This window comes from Psammomys obesus, unplaced genomic scaffold (assembly GCF_907164565.1).
Source record: "Psammomys obesus unplaced genomic scaffold, mPsaObe1.curated_primary_1811, whole genome shotgun sequence".
In the NCBI taxonomy this organism is placed as follows: domain Eukaryota; kingdom Metazoa; phylum Chordata; class Mammalia; order Rodentia; family Muridae; genus Psammomys; species Psammomys obesus.
The window spans coordinates 1,583,631-1,598,114 of NW_026591450.1; the positions used below are offsets into that span (position 1 = coordinate 1,583,631).

The 14,484-nt window shown below is 42.4% G+C and overlaps 1 protein-coding gene across 1 annotated transcript in view; it reads right to left on the minus strand.

Moving 5' to 3' along the window:
* The window catches only part of Arhgap28 (Rho GTPase activating protein 28), a 151,376-nt gene that overhangs the window by 32,230 nt on the left and 104,662 nt on the right, over window positions 1–14,484 (minus strand). The window contains exons 4-5 of the mRNA XM_055610184.1: window positions 9,651–9,743; window positions 3,982–4,071 (exon numbers count right to left, since the gene is read on the minus strand). Coding sequence (XP_055466159.1) covers window positions 3,982–4,071; window positions 9,651–9,743 — 183 coding nt within the window. The remainder of the gene's footprint in view (window positions 1–3,981; window positions 4,072–9,650; window positions 9,744–14,484) is intronic.

The following is a 14,484-nucleotide window of genomic DNA, read 5'->3' on the forward strand; positions in this document are numbered from 1 at the left end:
TCATGTCTAGAAGGGTGCTAGTAAAAAAAAAAAAATGACACAAATTCTACCAAAAAAATTTACATGCAAAAATATAAACTCTAATGTGGAGTTATTATCTGTGAACATGTATGACTTCAAGAAACTGCCATTCTATCAAGAAGCGTTTATATGCAATTCACACGTAAAGTCTGTCCTTTTCCCTGGCAGACCATGATACGGTGTCTCTTATTCTCATATTTATTCAGCAATCATGGAACACCTGCTTCCTGAAAGCTCCTCTATCATATGCTGCAGATTTTGCACAAGGGAATCTCAAAGTCTCAGCCTTGTGTTTTCTTTAGATTCCTGCTGGATTTCAGACGAGATGGTAAATCTCTCAGTTGTATACATCATGTGGAAATGGAGGGCCATCTTCTGAAATGCAGAATGCCTGTACACTGCAATTTCTAGATGAAAAGACAGAGACCTAGGGTCATGAAGTTCCTTGTCAGCGGTGTTCCTGGGGGCTCTAAAAACCCAACCCTACAGTGTGGAGGCCACCCACGGCTACAGTTTTCATATGACATAGCTTCCAAATGCCCACACGTGGGCCTTCCACTTCACACTATTGGCAGGTGGTAGACTCTTTAACGAGTGGAGAGGCTAAGGGGATATTTCAGGTCCCTGGAGATTTATACTTGAAGTACCTCACTGTGGAAGTGCTATGTGAACAGCTATTACACTGTTTTACTGAGAAAAGAATGACAAGAAAAAAAAATCTGTACATGTTCACGACAGACACAATTAAAATATCTTCCATCTGTAGTTGGTGATTCTGTGGTTGAAGAGATTCATTTCAATAAATACTGGATGTTCATTTGATGTAATTCAACCTACAGTCCACAATAAAGTAATTATGAGGCTTAGAAATCCAGAACAAATAGTCTGCTTAATTATGAAACATTAGAAGAAAAGTCCTAATGAGCTTTTCAAGAGGACGTCATAACCTTTTCTCTGAATTCATCCAGAAGCAATGATTTCTCAGAAGAAAAGGGGAGACTTGCAGGTGAACTTTGGCAAATTTCAAAGACAGACACGAAAATGTGGAATTTTACTTGTGATCATTTCAAATATACAAGACAATAAAATTTGGAAAAAGGGCATCCTATGGGTGAAGACCATTCTTTCAGAAGAGTCAACAGTAGGTGACTTTATCCCACTCCATAAAATAAATTCTTATGGACAAGTTATTGAGGTCTTCCCTAAAGTAAAACTTGGGGTCTTGAGGCACTATGAAATACTATGAGCACCCATGGCTTCTAGCTGCTGCAGATTAACCCCTGAGAAGTCAGAGACCTCAACACTCTTTTACCCAAGTGCCATAAGTACTCCCACCACATAAAGAGGCTCCAGCTGGTGTCCATGGTTACGTATAACCATGAGACTCAGAATGTGGTTACCTCACACTGAAAATTTGCCAGCACTTCCAGTACAGTAAGGGTTGAGTTGGCATTGTGGGGGTACCCCAGTAACTCCCATTTTATTTAAATCTAAATAAAGACCCTGTGATTAACGACCCAAAGTAAGAAAAGTTGGAGACTATGCCAGGGAGATTGTCTTAGACACAATATTGCTTTACTTATGTCACTATGACATCCATTTTATTTTCAGGAAGAAAAAAATGAAACTACTGTAACTCATCCTGCATAGCTTCATAATCACCATGTGAAATCAACTTCTTTCTCTCACATCATCATCTCCCACAACTTTTCAACCTTCTAAGCATCTTCATGTCGACAATATGTGGTCAGCTAGTTCTTTGAATCAGTGTCTGAGAACAATGATATGGAAAAGCTGGCAGCAAAGAAAGAACAAATGGAAAATGTATCACTCTGAGTGGACACAGAACTGTGGTCATGGAACTGCCATGAAAAATCAAACAAGATGAGGAAGGTCTGCCATTGTCTCCTTTGGCAAATGAGTTAGGTATCCAACCTACTTCACATTTGGCTAGGTGTACACTTCATTGTGGGCTAGTACAAGACACTGAGAGAAGGGGTATTGAAGGTTTGTCACAGACAAGTGATCACGTACTATTGGAAGGTCTCCTGTCAACTAGAAAGTTTGGGAGAGGCCCACTAGAGTTTTAAAGTGCACTTTGGACTCATGATGCACAGCTGTAGGAACGGTGGATTGTATAGACACAAAACTATTTTTTGGGAGGTTACTAGGCAGCTGCTTCAGGAATATAAAAGATGACAGTATGTGTCTGTACCAAAGGAGAAACTGTAACAAAGGACACAGGTACAAATAGCCCCAAACCATTCACAGGATAACACCTATGGGACCCAGAGATGGGTGTGAAGAGAGGAGAGGCAGGAGGAGTTGAGGCTGAAACTCAGGGATGGCTTATGGACCTGGGTACCACCAGCTGCAACAGGAAGTAGAGGATCTAATTAAGAGCCGAGAATGGGACTTTCAAGTCATAGGGGATTGGCACAATTGTGTAAGCTCTGTTGTAGGTAACCCCTTCTGTGGTCCCCATGGTTTCCAAATGAGGGGGCAGATTTCAGGTGATCTCTGACTTAGAAACGTTCTCACTGCATGCGTGTTTGACTTCAGTTTATATCATATGAGTTAACAACGATGTTTTTCCAAACAAGGAACAAATCCCAGGGGTAGGTCATACGTGGATGTCAGTTATCTTGTTCCTCAAAATAGGCAATGGCTAAGAACCTGCTGCCTTGAGGATGAACATTTATAGGTACCACATTTTCTGAAGGGCTAGCATCAGCCTTTCATCAACTTAGCATCAGAGAACCGAGACCCCATCAAACAGGGGGCTTCCACTGTCCCCTTTAAGAGACCCATTAACTTGCCTCTGCCAGAGTACCAGCTCAGAGATGCTTACTGCGAACATGCAGTACTGTAAGTGGAGGGGAAATGACAAGTGTTTTTGACAAAGAAAAGTATAACTGTCACTCAGGGTCAAGGGGGCGATTTCTGCAAAGAGAAAGCTTGAATGGCTGAGTCCTCAGAAGTTAGGCTGGAGATGAATTCAGGCAGCAAGGTCCAAAGCCAGGATCCTGCAGCCGAGGCTTTCTCACTTACCCAGGAAACAAAGGTTACTTCTAGGTTAATGTGGGGAAGTGAAGCCAACCCAGGGAGCCGCTGGAGACTACATATGAGAACTCCACGAGAAAGATGAAGGCTAGCAACTCCCTCCATACCTGATATTGCAATGAGCTCACTATGACCTCCAGATCCTGATTATGTTAATCAGCAGAGCTCCCTTCAAACGCAGATTATTTGCTATGGTTTCTGTGATCCTGGATGTTGAGGATCCAGGATCCTCTAGATCCTCTTGGAGGATCTTGGATGCCAGAGCCTCTTGGATGCTAGGTAAGTGTCCTACCTCTGAGCTATCCTTTAACCTACTTTTGAATATTTAATACCCATTATTTTTGTGTGCATGTCTGTTCGTGTGTGTGTGTGTATGTGTGTGTGTGTGTATGAGCATGAGGTCAGCCTTGCCTTGTTGACCCAAGGCTCACAAATTAGGCTAAACTGGCTGACCAGCGAGAACCAGCTATCTGCCTGTCTCTGACTGCCTGGTGCTGAGATAACAAGCTCCAGCGACCACATCTAGGATTTTACGTAAGCACGGGGTCCTAAACTTAAGTCCTCATGCTCATACAGCCAACACTTTCCGCACCTCCCCAGCTGCTTCCTTTTGAAATTTTTGGCAGTGGGTCTAAGTTTTTTGGGCTGGTCTTAGGTTTGCTAACCCCAGCCTCAGCCTCTCAAGTAGCTGAGAGTACAAGCCGGCCCCATCAGGCTTGGCGAAAGGCAGAGCTAGTCATTCCTTGGTCTGAAGTCCTCTTCCCAGTTGCTAGACAGCTGGTAGGTAGGCAGCTGTTTATTCTCAGCCCTAGTTCAAGTTTTCTTAGCCTGTCTTGAAGAAATTGTTCTTCTTACCTCCTGACACTGTTGTCCTAACATGCAATTGCTCTGACTTACCATGGAGCCACTCTGGAGGTCCACAAAACTACCTTCTTCATCCTGGGCACCGTTGGACAGCGTGGTACTGTTGAGAGGCTCATCACCTGCCTAAATGGAGACACAAAAGGACCGTTCTTATTCCAGAGTTTCTTTCCCATGTTTGTGCACTCCACTGACTCCAGAGAGACACATGACAGATGTGGAGACACGACTGTCTAGACACGGGCAGCTGCATAGGGCCGTTGGCGCCACACCACTGTGAGACCCTGAATGCCAGGGCCCTGTGGCAGATACTGACTTCTGCAACAGACACTGCTACTGCCCACCACACACTCTATTTGTCTTAATAAGATCTTGGTTCGTTATTAGAGAGCCAAGTATTAAATAAATTAAAAACAACACTTTCGTTTTCAGGAACAGGTGATGCTAAGAGGGATCACGTGGAAAATGTGAGCAATAAGGTATATGTGTGACCTTGCCCAGACTGTTTCTAAGGCAAACAGTAAGAGAAATATCTCCTCTCAAAGTAGCATAAGAGGGCTAGGGAGACAAATCATTGGTTAAGAGCACTGGCTACTTGTCCAGAGGACCTGGATTCAATTCCTAGAGCCCACATGGCAGTTCACAGATTCCTGTAACTCCAGTCCCAAGAGTTCTGAACTGCCAGAGCACCAGGCACACACACGGTACACAAACATACATTGCAGGCAAACACCCATACACATAAAATTAAAAAAAAAAATTAAGAAGCATACAGGAGAATGTCTAAGAAGAAACATGAGAAAAACAAGCTAATAATAAATGAACAAAGTAGGGGGCAGATGCAGGCAAATAATTAGGAATGGTTCGCAAACACGGATGCTAGGCAGACTCCTTAACTACGTAGTCCTTAAAATGATCCTAGGAAAATATAAAGCACATTATCTTAACAAAATAAGTTGATTGCCTTGGGGGTGAGTGGGCTGTAGCGTGAGAGAGAAGGAGCTTCAGGGTCTCAGGGAAGAACACGGAGAGGACAGTAGTGACCCAGCTTTACAGGAAGTGAGACATGAGAGGGCATCTTCCTCTCTCTGACGCTGCCCTCAGAGAGGGCTTGCTGGCTCCACCCACCCACTCTACACACCTTAAAGCTAAGGGCCCTGAACCCAGAAACAATCCTGCCTCCAGGGAAACTAAACCAACTTAACTACAGAGGCAACATACAATTCCTACATGAATCGATTGAAAAAAATCAATGAAGTCCAGCTCTGCAGAGGACCTCACAGAAGCAGCAAACTCTGAGATCTCCCTTTCAGGGGATGATGTATACGGTGGTTTCCCATATACATCTTTGCTGAGGCCTTTGGTTCACAGGGCCAAAGACAGCAGGCTGTGGAAGGTCTGGGAGGCAGGATGGAAGAGATTCTGGGACCACAGACTTGTTGTGGTCCAGAGTTGCTCCAATCACTGCAGTCTCAACCAGTGGGAGTGCTTCTACTCCCTTGCTAGAGGGAGCTTAGCCAGTGGTCTGTACTTCCCTGTTTGTTTTTTAATTAATTTATTTTTTATTAATTACAGTTTATTCACTTTGCATGGCAGCTGTAGCCCCCTCCCCTCCTCCCCTCCCAATCCCACCTCTTCTCCTCTCATGACCCGCCCCCAGTCCACTGATAGGGGAGGTCCTCCTCCCCTTCCATCCCACCCTAGCCTATCAGGTCTCGTCAGGAGTGGCTGCATTGCCTTCCTCTGTGGCCTGGTAAGGCTGTTCTCCCCTCAGGGGGAGGTGATCAAAGAGCCAGCCACTGAGTTCATGTCAGAGACAGTCTCTGTGTGTGTTCGAGGGCACCCACTTGGACACTGAGCTGCCATGGGCTACATCTGACAGGGGTTCTAGGTTATCTCCATGCATGGTCCTTGGTTGGAGTATCAATCTCAGAAAAGACCTCTGGGCCCAGAATTTTGGTTCTGTTGCTCTCCTTATGAAGCTCCTGTTCCTTCCAGGTCTTTCTATCCTCCCCTTCTTTCATAAGATTCCCTGCACTCTGCCCAAAGTTTGGCTATGAGTCTCAGTATCTGCTTTGATACCCTGCAGGGTAAAGACTTTCAGAGGCCCTCTGTGGTAGGCTCCTGTCCTGTTCCTTGTTTTCATTTTCTTTTGATGTCTATCCTGTTTGCTTTTCTGAATGAGGATTGATCATCTTACCCAGGGTCCTCCTTCTTGCTTAGCTTCTTTAGGTGTACAGATTTTAGTATAATTATCCTATATTATATATCTAATATCCACTTATAAGTAAGTATATACCATGTGTGTCTTTCTGCTTCTGGGATACCTCACTCAGGATGATCTTTTATAGTTCCCACCATTTGCCTGAAAATTTCATGATTTCCTTGTTTTAAATTGCTGAGTAGTATTCCATTGTGTAAATGTACCTCGATTTCTGTATCCATTCCTCAGCTGAAGGACATCTGGGTTGTTTCCAGATTCTGGCTATTACAAATAATGCTGCTACGAACATGGCTGAGCAAATGTCCTTGTTGTATACTTGAGCATCTTTTGGATATATGCCTAAGAGTGGTATAGCTGGATCTTGAGGAAGCACTATTCCTAATTGTCTGAGAAAGCTCCAGATTGATTTCCAAAGTAGTTATACAAGTTTACATTCCCATCAGCAATGAAGGAGGGTTCCCCTTTCTCCACATCCTCTCCAGCATTCCCTGTCTGCGTCATTGAGCATGCCACTTCCCTAAAGTTTGTATGTTCCCCACACAATATTTACCTTTGGAAAGTTTGGGGAAATCACTAAATATTTATATCTTAGTGGACACTAAAGATACTGAAAAAACACTTGCATAGTAGTGATTTTTTTCTCTCATGTGAACTCACCCACATACACCAAGAGCTAGCAGACAGAATCCTCCACACAAGATACACAAAATACACACATTCACACACACACACACACACACACACACACACACACACACACACACACAAAACCAAAAACCAAAAACTACCCTGGTTGTTATTTCTAGCTGTGGTGTTTCTGAAGATAGACCTTCACTCTTTTGGATATACTTATGAAATTATTCCCTGCTGAGAGCAGTGGTTGGTATTTGGCAACAATCTGAATTTGTGCCTCTTTACTCAAGAGAAATGTGAATGCACATCCTTTTGCTACATGAATGTTCACGGCAGCATTGCTCATAACAAGCCAAGCTGGATGTACTACAAACCTCCATCATCAGGTAAACAGACATGGTAACAGAAGGCATTGTTATAAAATGGAATGTTATCTGCTGGGAGAGCCCATGTAACAATTGGTGAATCTTAAAATTATAATTGTGAGGGGTATAAAGGGGTACAAAAACACTCTGGTACATAGAATTCTACTTAAATGGAGACGAAAATGAGCAAAAATGTGTCAGTAATCACAGCGTGCCTCTGCAGGGAAGAAGGAACATCCACTGACAAGGACTGGGGAGACATCATTGCGGTGGCGGCCATCTTCTATGCTCACACTGACTGTAGTTTTCTGACACGCACATTTGTTAAAACCAGTTGAGTGACACACCTAACATGGATTGTGTGATTTGTAAATTGTGCCTCAGTTTTGGGGTGGTATAAAAATAACTTAACTCGTATTTTCAAAGTTTTAAGTAGCTATTCTGGCTCAGAACACATTGCTGTAACAATGGGTGCATAAATTTAAAGAGTCTTTTTTTTTTTTAAATAATATGTTTTCTGAAATCTACACAAAGAGTTGGAAACTTAAATAATTACACAATTACAACCAAAAATTTTTACTAAGCAAAATGTTGAAAAGGTATAGAATATAGGGCAACGAGACTAATGTGGGGTAAAATTTAGCAAACAGTAAAATAAAATATGATTCAAGCAAAGCAACAACCATATAATTTGTGTTCTAGGGAGATGAACCACAGGAACTGAGGAGAAAAGCTAATTCAAAAAACACTGGAAGAAAATCTCCAGAAACTAAAGAGAAAATGGCCTCTAGATGGCAGAGTCTCACTGAAGGCCGATCAAAATTAATGAAATAAAATCAAGGTCTTTGTCAAAGTTCAGAATGCAAAATAAACTAAAAGCTCTTAAAACTCAACAAATGAAAAAAATTAAATAAGAAACCCAGATAGCTTATTTTTAAAGGAATGGGGTCTAAAGGAAAATACATCTGTGTATCCAGTAAGAGTGTCACAGTCTGTGGAGAAGAAGAGACATTCTCCTGGGCAGGTTTTCCAGGAAAGCCAAGGATTTAGGTTTACACAGTCAGGTGGCCTGGGCTCATGGGAATGTCAGTTCAGTTTCCTCATCACACAACGGAGACGAGGACTTAGCCAACGAGCCGGTCCCCATGCTAACGTCACCGCTGTGCTGTTTGCAGCTGGTGGTGCTTTCATCATCAGTCTCTTAATCCGTGATGAAAACAAACTCCTACTTGTTTAAATCACGGTTCCTTAGATTCGCTTTCATGGGAAACACACAGATGCAAACGATGACTCTCAGCAGATGGCACGATTGTATTTTACAGTGAGTTATGAAACAATGGCAAGCGGCGGATTTGATTTTTCACTTAAGACACGGGACAGTAAACTAGACTGACTGCTTTGCCTCTTGAATAAACAAACATCTCTAATAAATATTTCATCTATGTTGACTGAGCATAAAAAATGTCTTCTTTTATTTCTATGAGAAATGATTTGTAGACTGAGATTCTGGTGATAGCAATTAGGCTGTAAATCCTTTGTAACTACCCAAACTTAGTGCCTTCTGTGAGTCAAAATGAACCATGTACATATATGAACAGCCATTCACGCACTGTAAACAATGTACTGCAAAGTAAGGGTCTAGGTTTACTAATGAAACTGTAAGAACTTGCTTTTAAGCAGTTAATTAAGATATAACTGATCTATAATGAACTGCACAATTAAACTCAATGCATATGTGTATACAGCAGATAATTTGATGACATTAATCTGATAAATTTTGATTAAAATTTACATCCCCTAGAATTAGCCATTACTACAGTCAAGATGATGAATGCCAACAGCATCCCCAAATCTGCTCCTGCTCTCTGGGGGCTCTATCCTTCCTACGTTCCTTCCTTTATCCTAGTTCCCTAGGAAGTCAACGGCCCCTCCATCACTCTGGGTTAGCTCATATTTCTTGCATTTTTGCATTAATTGAATGTTTTTGTCTGGCTTCTTCCATGTGATATTAGTTTGAGATGCATTCACGCTGTGAATGTGCATCACGTAGCAACAGTTACGGGCAAAGCCCCAGGAAACCTCAAATGGAGCCATCGTTCTCGGCTTTACGGTGATGGAGCCTTTGTCATTGCCCTAGTCTCACCTGACTCTTCTCTTTTGGGTCTGAGTGGAGAGCAGGAGTGACTACAGAAGGTGGGGAGTAGGCAACGGAGAGGGGAAGACGGAAAGGAAAAGGAAATCCAATCCTTGAATTACTGAGTTACGCGTTGGCTTTTACAGGGCATCAGTTGTATATTTGCCTACTAACCTAGGGCTGATTCGCTGCTGAATATGTTTCTCGGAAACTGATGAAAAGTCGTCAGGTATGTGAATGGATGTGGCTGTCCAAGCACCTCAACCACACTGCACTCTTTTAAAGTTTTGATTGACTGTCTTAGAGAAATGGCGTCATCCTCTTCCCCATGTCTCCTTCCACAACTTACCAGGGGCCTGCTTGTTTTGGTAACTCCTGGCAGCTCTTTTTTTTCTTCCTTGGTACCATCCAACTGAGGAGCACGGTCACAGGAATCACCAGGCTAAGGAAAAGAAATAAAAGTCGTTGTTCTCCAGCTCATCACTGCAAATGTGGCCATGTATTTCATCATGCATTACACCAGAGCTCACATACATGTATATGTGTGATTTATATAATTGCACACAGACACACAGAGTTCATGGCTGCCCGTGTTGATACAGAACTTATCAATTCACCCACAATCATACCACATACCTGCCTACAGTAGAACTGGTCTCGAAGCCAGGTACCGCTAGCTGCCTGCCTACATCCTCTTTTCTTCTCTGAGTGTATGAGGATCATGATTTTGCTCCATGATGCTGCATGCCCACTTAAAGACTCAGTGTTGTCCTGCGATGGTTACATCCAGCAGGAAGAAAATAAAATTGTATTTGGAGGAGTGTTTAGGAAGCTTAATAGTTCTTCCTACAATCGATGGAAAGAGGTGCTTAGTTCTACTCTGGGAACAGGAACGTGTTTCCGGGGATGTCACGGATCCTATGAATACTATGCAATCACCTCAATGCTGAGGAGGGCAGAACGGAAAGATGAAAGTTAGAAGATTCATGCTTGGCCACCGTATCAGCCTTGGCCTTTCAACCTTGAGCCTCTAATACAAAAAGTAAACTTTTACCCTGTAAGGATGCAGTTGACGGATCTAAACATACTGCTTTGAAACTGGACTTACAGAAAATATGTGATATTTGTCTTTCTGAATATGGCCTATTTCATATAACACTATAATCTTCATTTTCCCATCTGTTTCCTATTAAAGACACAATTTTATGCTTTTACGGCTGAATATAAAACCTCAATGCATATATAAATAAATAATAAATGACTAAAACTGGACTTATGCCTGCACCCCACAATGTTCATGTCAAGAGGAGGGGAGCCTTTATTTTCAATCAATCAAGAAATTGGTTTTAGACCAAGAACTTCATAAACTCATAGTACCAAACGAAATCCCTCATTCCCACCCACTGCACACTGGAAAGTCTCCAGTTTTCATGATGTATGAAGTGTATTGGGAGCCAAAGGTTCAGTTTGCAATGGACACTCCACAGAGCTTAAACATAAGCTCTCACACTTCGCAGCGTTTCCCATAAAGGCATCATCCCATCAACACCATAAAATAGGAATACTATATTCAATCTGAATCAACTCACTGAAGAATTTTTCAAAAACTGTTCTGTCAGATCTTAGGATCTGCCATTTTCATAGGCCTCCCCCCCCCACCAAATGTATATAGTAGGTTAATAAGAAAAGCACATTATTAAACAAAAATGCCACTCAAAGGGCAGCACCACTTGTTAATAGAAGATAGTTTTGTAAGTACAGTTCCAACTGGGTCACATTGCAGAGACAGGAGGATCACAAGTTCAAGGCCATCCATAGTGACAAAGTGAGCTTCAAGGTACTCTGGGCTTTGGGATACCTTGTCTCTAAAACAAAATAACAGATCCCAAATGGCAGTGGATTAAATACGATGGTCCATTTGCATTCAGGATGGATGGAAAACTAGTTGGTATCATTACAGGCATCTTGAGCCCAAGAATAACGTGACACAACACAGCTTTTGAGCAAAAGAGAAACCCTTAAAAACCAGACAAGTAAACAAGCTCAGAGTGTAGAGAGGGCAACAGAGTGATTCACAGGGAAATGGACAGCAGGAGTGTTTCCTCAGCGGAAAGGCCACGCAGACCTGTTTGTATGCGTCCTCTGAGAGGCCTCAAGTGCAGTGTGCTACCTTCTTCGGGTGGGTCTCTGGGCTTGGTGTAGCTGTCCTGGCTAAAGACCAAAGCAGACACTACCACAGTGTCACCCTGGAATTCTATGGAAGATGTGAATGGGAGAATGAAAGCAAAATACTAGCTCTATGTGTGACAGAAAGAAACTAAGTTTTCTCCTCCCTTTCAGCACAATTGTCCCACGGTGAGCTAACGTACACAAACAGGAGCGCCTCCCACCACATATGTACACGCTCACGTGTGCCCCCCATGCAACATTTGTATTTAGAAAACAACAGAAATTCTATAGGTCCCATCACTATTGGGTGATCTGTACAAGGCAACAAAGATTTGCCTGAAGAAGTGGACCGTGTGGAAATGAATGTGTGGATTAAACTATTAGATTATTTATTCCTTCCTTTGAGTCTTTTTTTTTTTTTTAAAGTAAATAAGCATTCTTTTTCAAGTTCGAATGACTGGCCTAGGAAAAATTACTTCTTCAAACCTCCTGGCACTCCTTACCAATGGACCTTTTTTTTTTTTTTTTTCTGACATTTCTGCGTCCATACTTGCATCTCAAACTCTTTATAAAAATGAACATATATATATATATATAAAACAAAAACCATTTGGATACTGAGAAAAAAACAAAGCATATCTAAATACAGAACTGACTCTCAGCTCAAACTGTGAGTAGCGTCTATATGTTCGCATAGGCCGGGGGAGACAGCAACGCCTATGGCTACACAGATGCTCTTTATGAAGCTTAGCCTTTTGCCCTCAATATCTCATAAATATCGAGATCAGATTAATTCGAGGGATGAAAGTGTGCATTTCTCTTTGTAGAAGATACTGCCAACTATATTCCAATCCCCAGTCTGCTGTCTCCGTGAACAGTATCTTAATCCCCGGCCCGGAAGGACAGGGTCATTGATACCATTCCAGAACTGCCAGGAACACAGACACGGCGCCTGCAGTGGCCCATCTAACTTGTCAGCACACTGATGAGGGCTGTGTATGGATGGCAGCATAGGAACGCAAAAGCAAGCCTCCAGCTCCATTTTAGAGAGAAAGGCTCCTCTTAGCTCACCATTTCCTGTGCTGTTACATAGAGCCAAGTGTGCACATAAATTATATGTAATACGGTACATAAAAGCATACTGCATGGCTATATATGTGCGGTCAATTATCCATATGGCATGCCTTTAGCTAAATACTTATCAATTACAAAGTTGGGGATAAATTAGATAAAGAGTTTTCCCACTGAAACGTGTCATGAAAACAGCATTTATTCATGTTTTCCACACCATGGAGAGCTGCCTTTGGTTACAGAAATGGTGCTAAGCACCCTGAGATTGGCTTAGCAGCTTTGACTTAGAAAACCATGGCTATACTAACACCAGAGCCACACGCTCTGTTCTCTTACCACAGGACATCACTGGAAAACTAATTTACTGGCTCTCCAGTGAAATCATAAAATGTATTTGGGCCCATAAAAATAGCTATTCCTCAGCCTGCCTGACCATGTTTTCTGTTTCCTGCAAGATTATATATTTCTTTGAAAACAAGGAGAAAAAAATAAAACCACATTAAGTTTTGGAGGAACTAGTGAATCTGTGGAAGAAAATTAGATCAAGAAAACAAAATGCACACACATTCCGTCTCCCTCCCCTACCAATCAAACCAAGTGTCAGAAGGCACAACATCGCCCTCAACATTTCATTGACAGAAAAGAAGTTCCTGGAAGATTAAAAAGGAAAAGCAGTTTAATAAGACAGGAGAATCCTCAGCCTGGAAAAGGGCACAAAAGAAAACTGAGGAGTTCAATGCTTGGTCCCCAGACCACGAAAACGGTTCAGTAAGGTAGGAACATCTCAGCCTGGAAAGACATATAAGGAATAAGAAAGCAGGAGTTAAATGCTTAGCTTCCAATGCTCCACATTCAGACAGAGATTAAAAAAAAAAAAAAAGAAGGCTCAGAACACACCCAATTCACAAAAGTGATGAAAACCTGAGAATCAGTTCTCTTGGTAAAGGGGCCAGGCAAAACGTTTCCTTGCTTGAACTTTGAACTTGGAACAGCAGCAAATGCCTGGTACCATGGTGACCTTCACTGGCAGTGATGAGGAAGTAATGCTCATAGCCCTCAGGACAGCTGCGTTATATCCCAGCCCAGGATTTTTGGAAGATAAGAACACAAGTATGAAAGGAGAAGTTTGCTTTGCCTGTACAGGAAATAGAGTTCTCGGGGAATCTGGTCACTTAGGCACCAATGCCACGTGTCTTAAAGCAAAACGTGACAGCTGACACACCTGCCCAGCAGCAGGCCACAAACCTTTCCATAGCAGAGTTTCTGTGAGGAGGCAGGTCTATACAATTGCATACGAAACACACAGTCCCGAACTGTACTAATCCAGGCAATTTAGTCTTCCGTGGAGAAATACTCATCTGCAGCCAGGGCTGAAAATCAATTTAACAATAACAATGGGAAGAAGAAAACAACAGCTCTAAAAATAAGCACAGCAGCAGCGGCAGGAAACAGCTCACAGAAAGGAGCAGTTGTTTGGAGTTTGAGCTTGAGCCACTGTCTTCAGAGTGTAGGCAAGAAACAGGAATGGGTGCGACAGAGCACGGGGTGGAGTGCTTCCCCAGCATGTGTGAGATCTGAATGTAATCCCTATACACAAAACCAACAGATCACTCCAGTGAAAGAGAAATCAAGGGAAAGGACTGTCATCATAAACTATTAAGTAGTAAATTCTGAAAACTACAAATTCCCAACTACAAATCCAACCATTGCCAAATAACCGATGTTCACAAATGATGGTCAAAGAATTTTCAAGAATGCAAAACAAATACCTGCCCCAAACCCTGAATATAAGAGAAGAACCGAGAGACACGAGACCTATCTAATCTCGATGAACACCGAACAGGCACTCAAAATGCTTTTATTTCTATTTAATCAAGGAGTGGGACTGACATAGGCATGACACCTACCCAGTGATGCTCTACGATAGATGACCAAAGGTATCT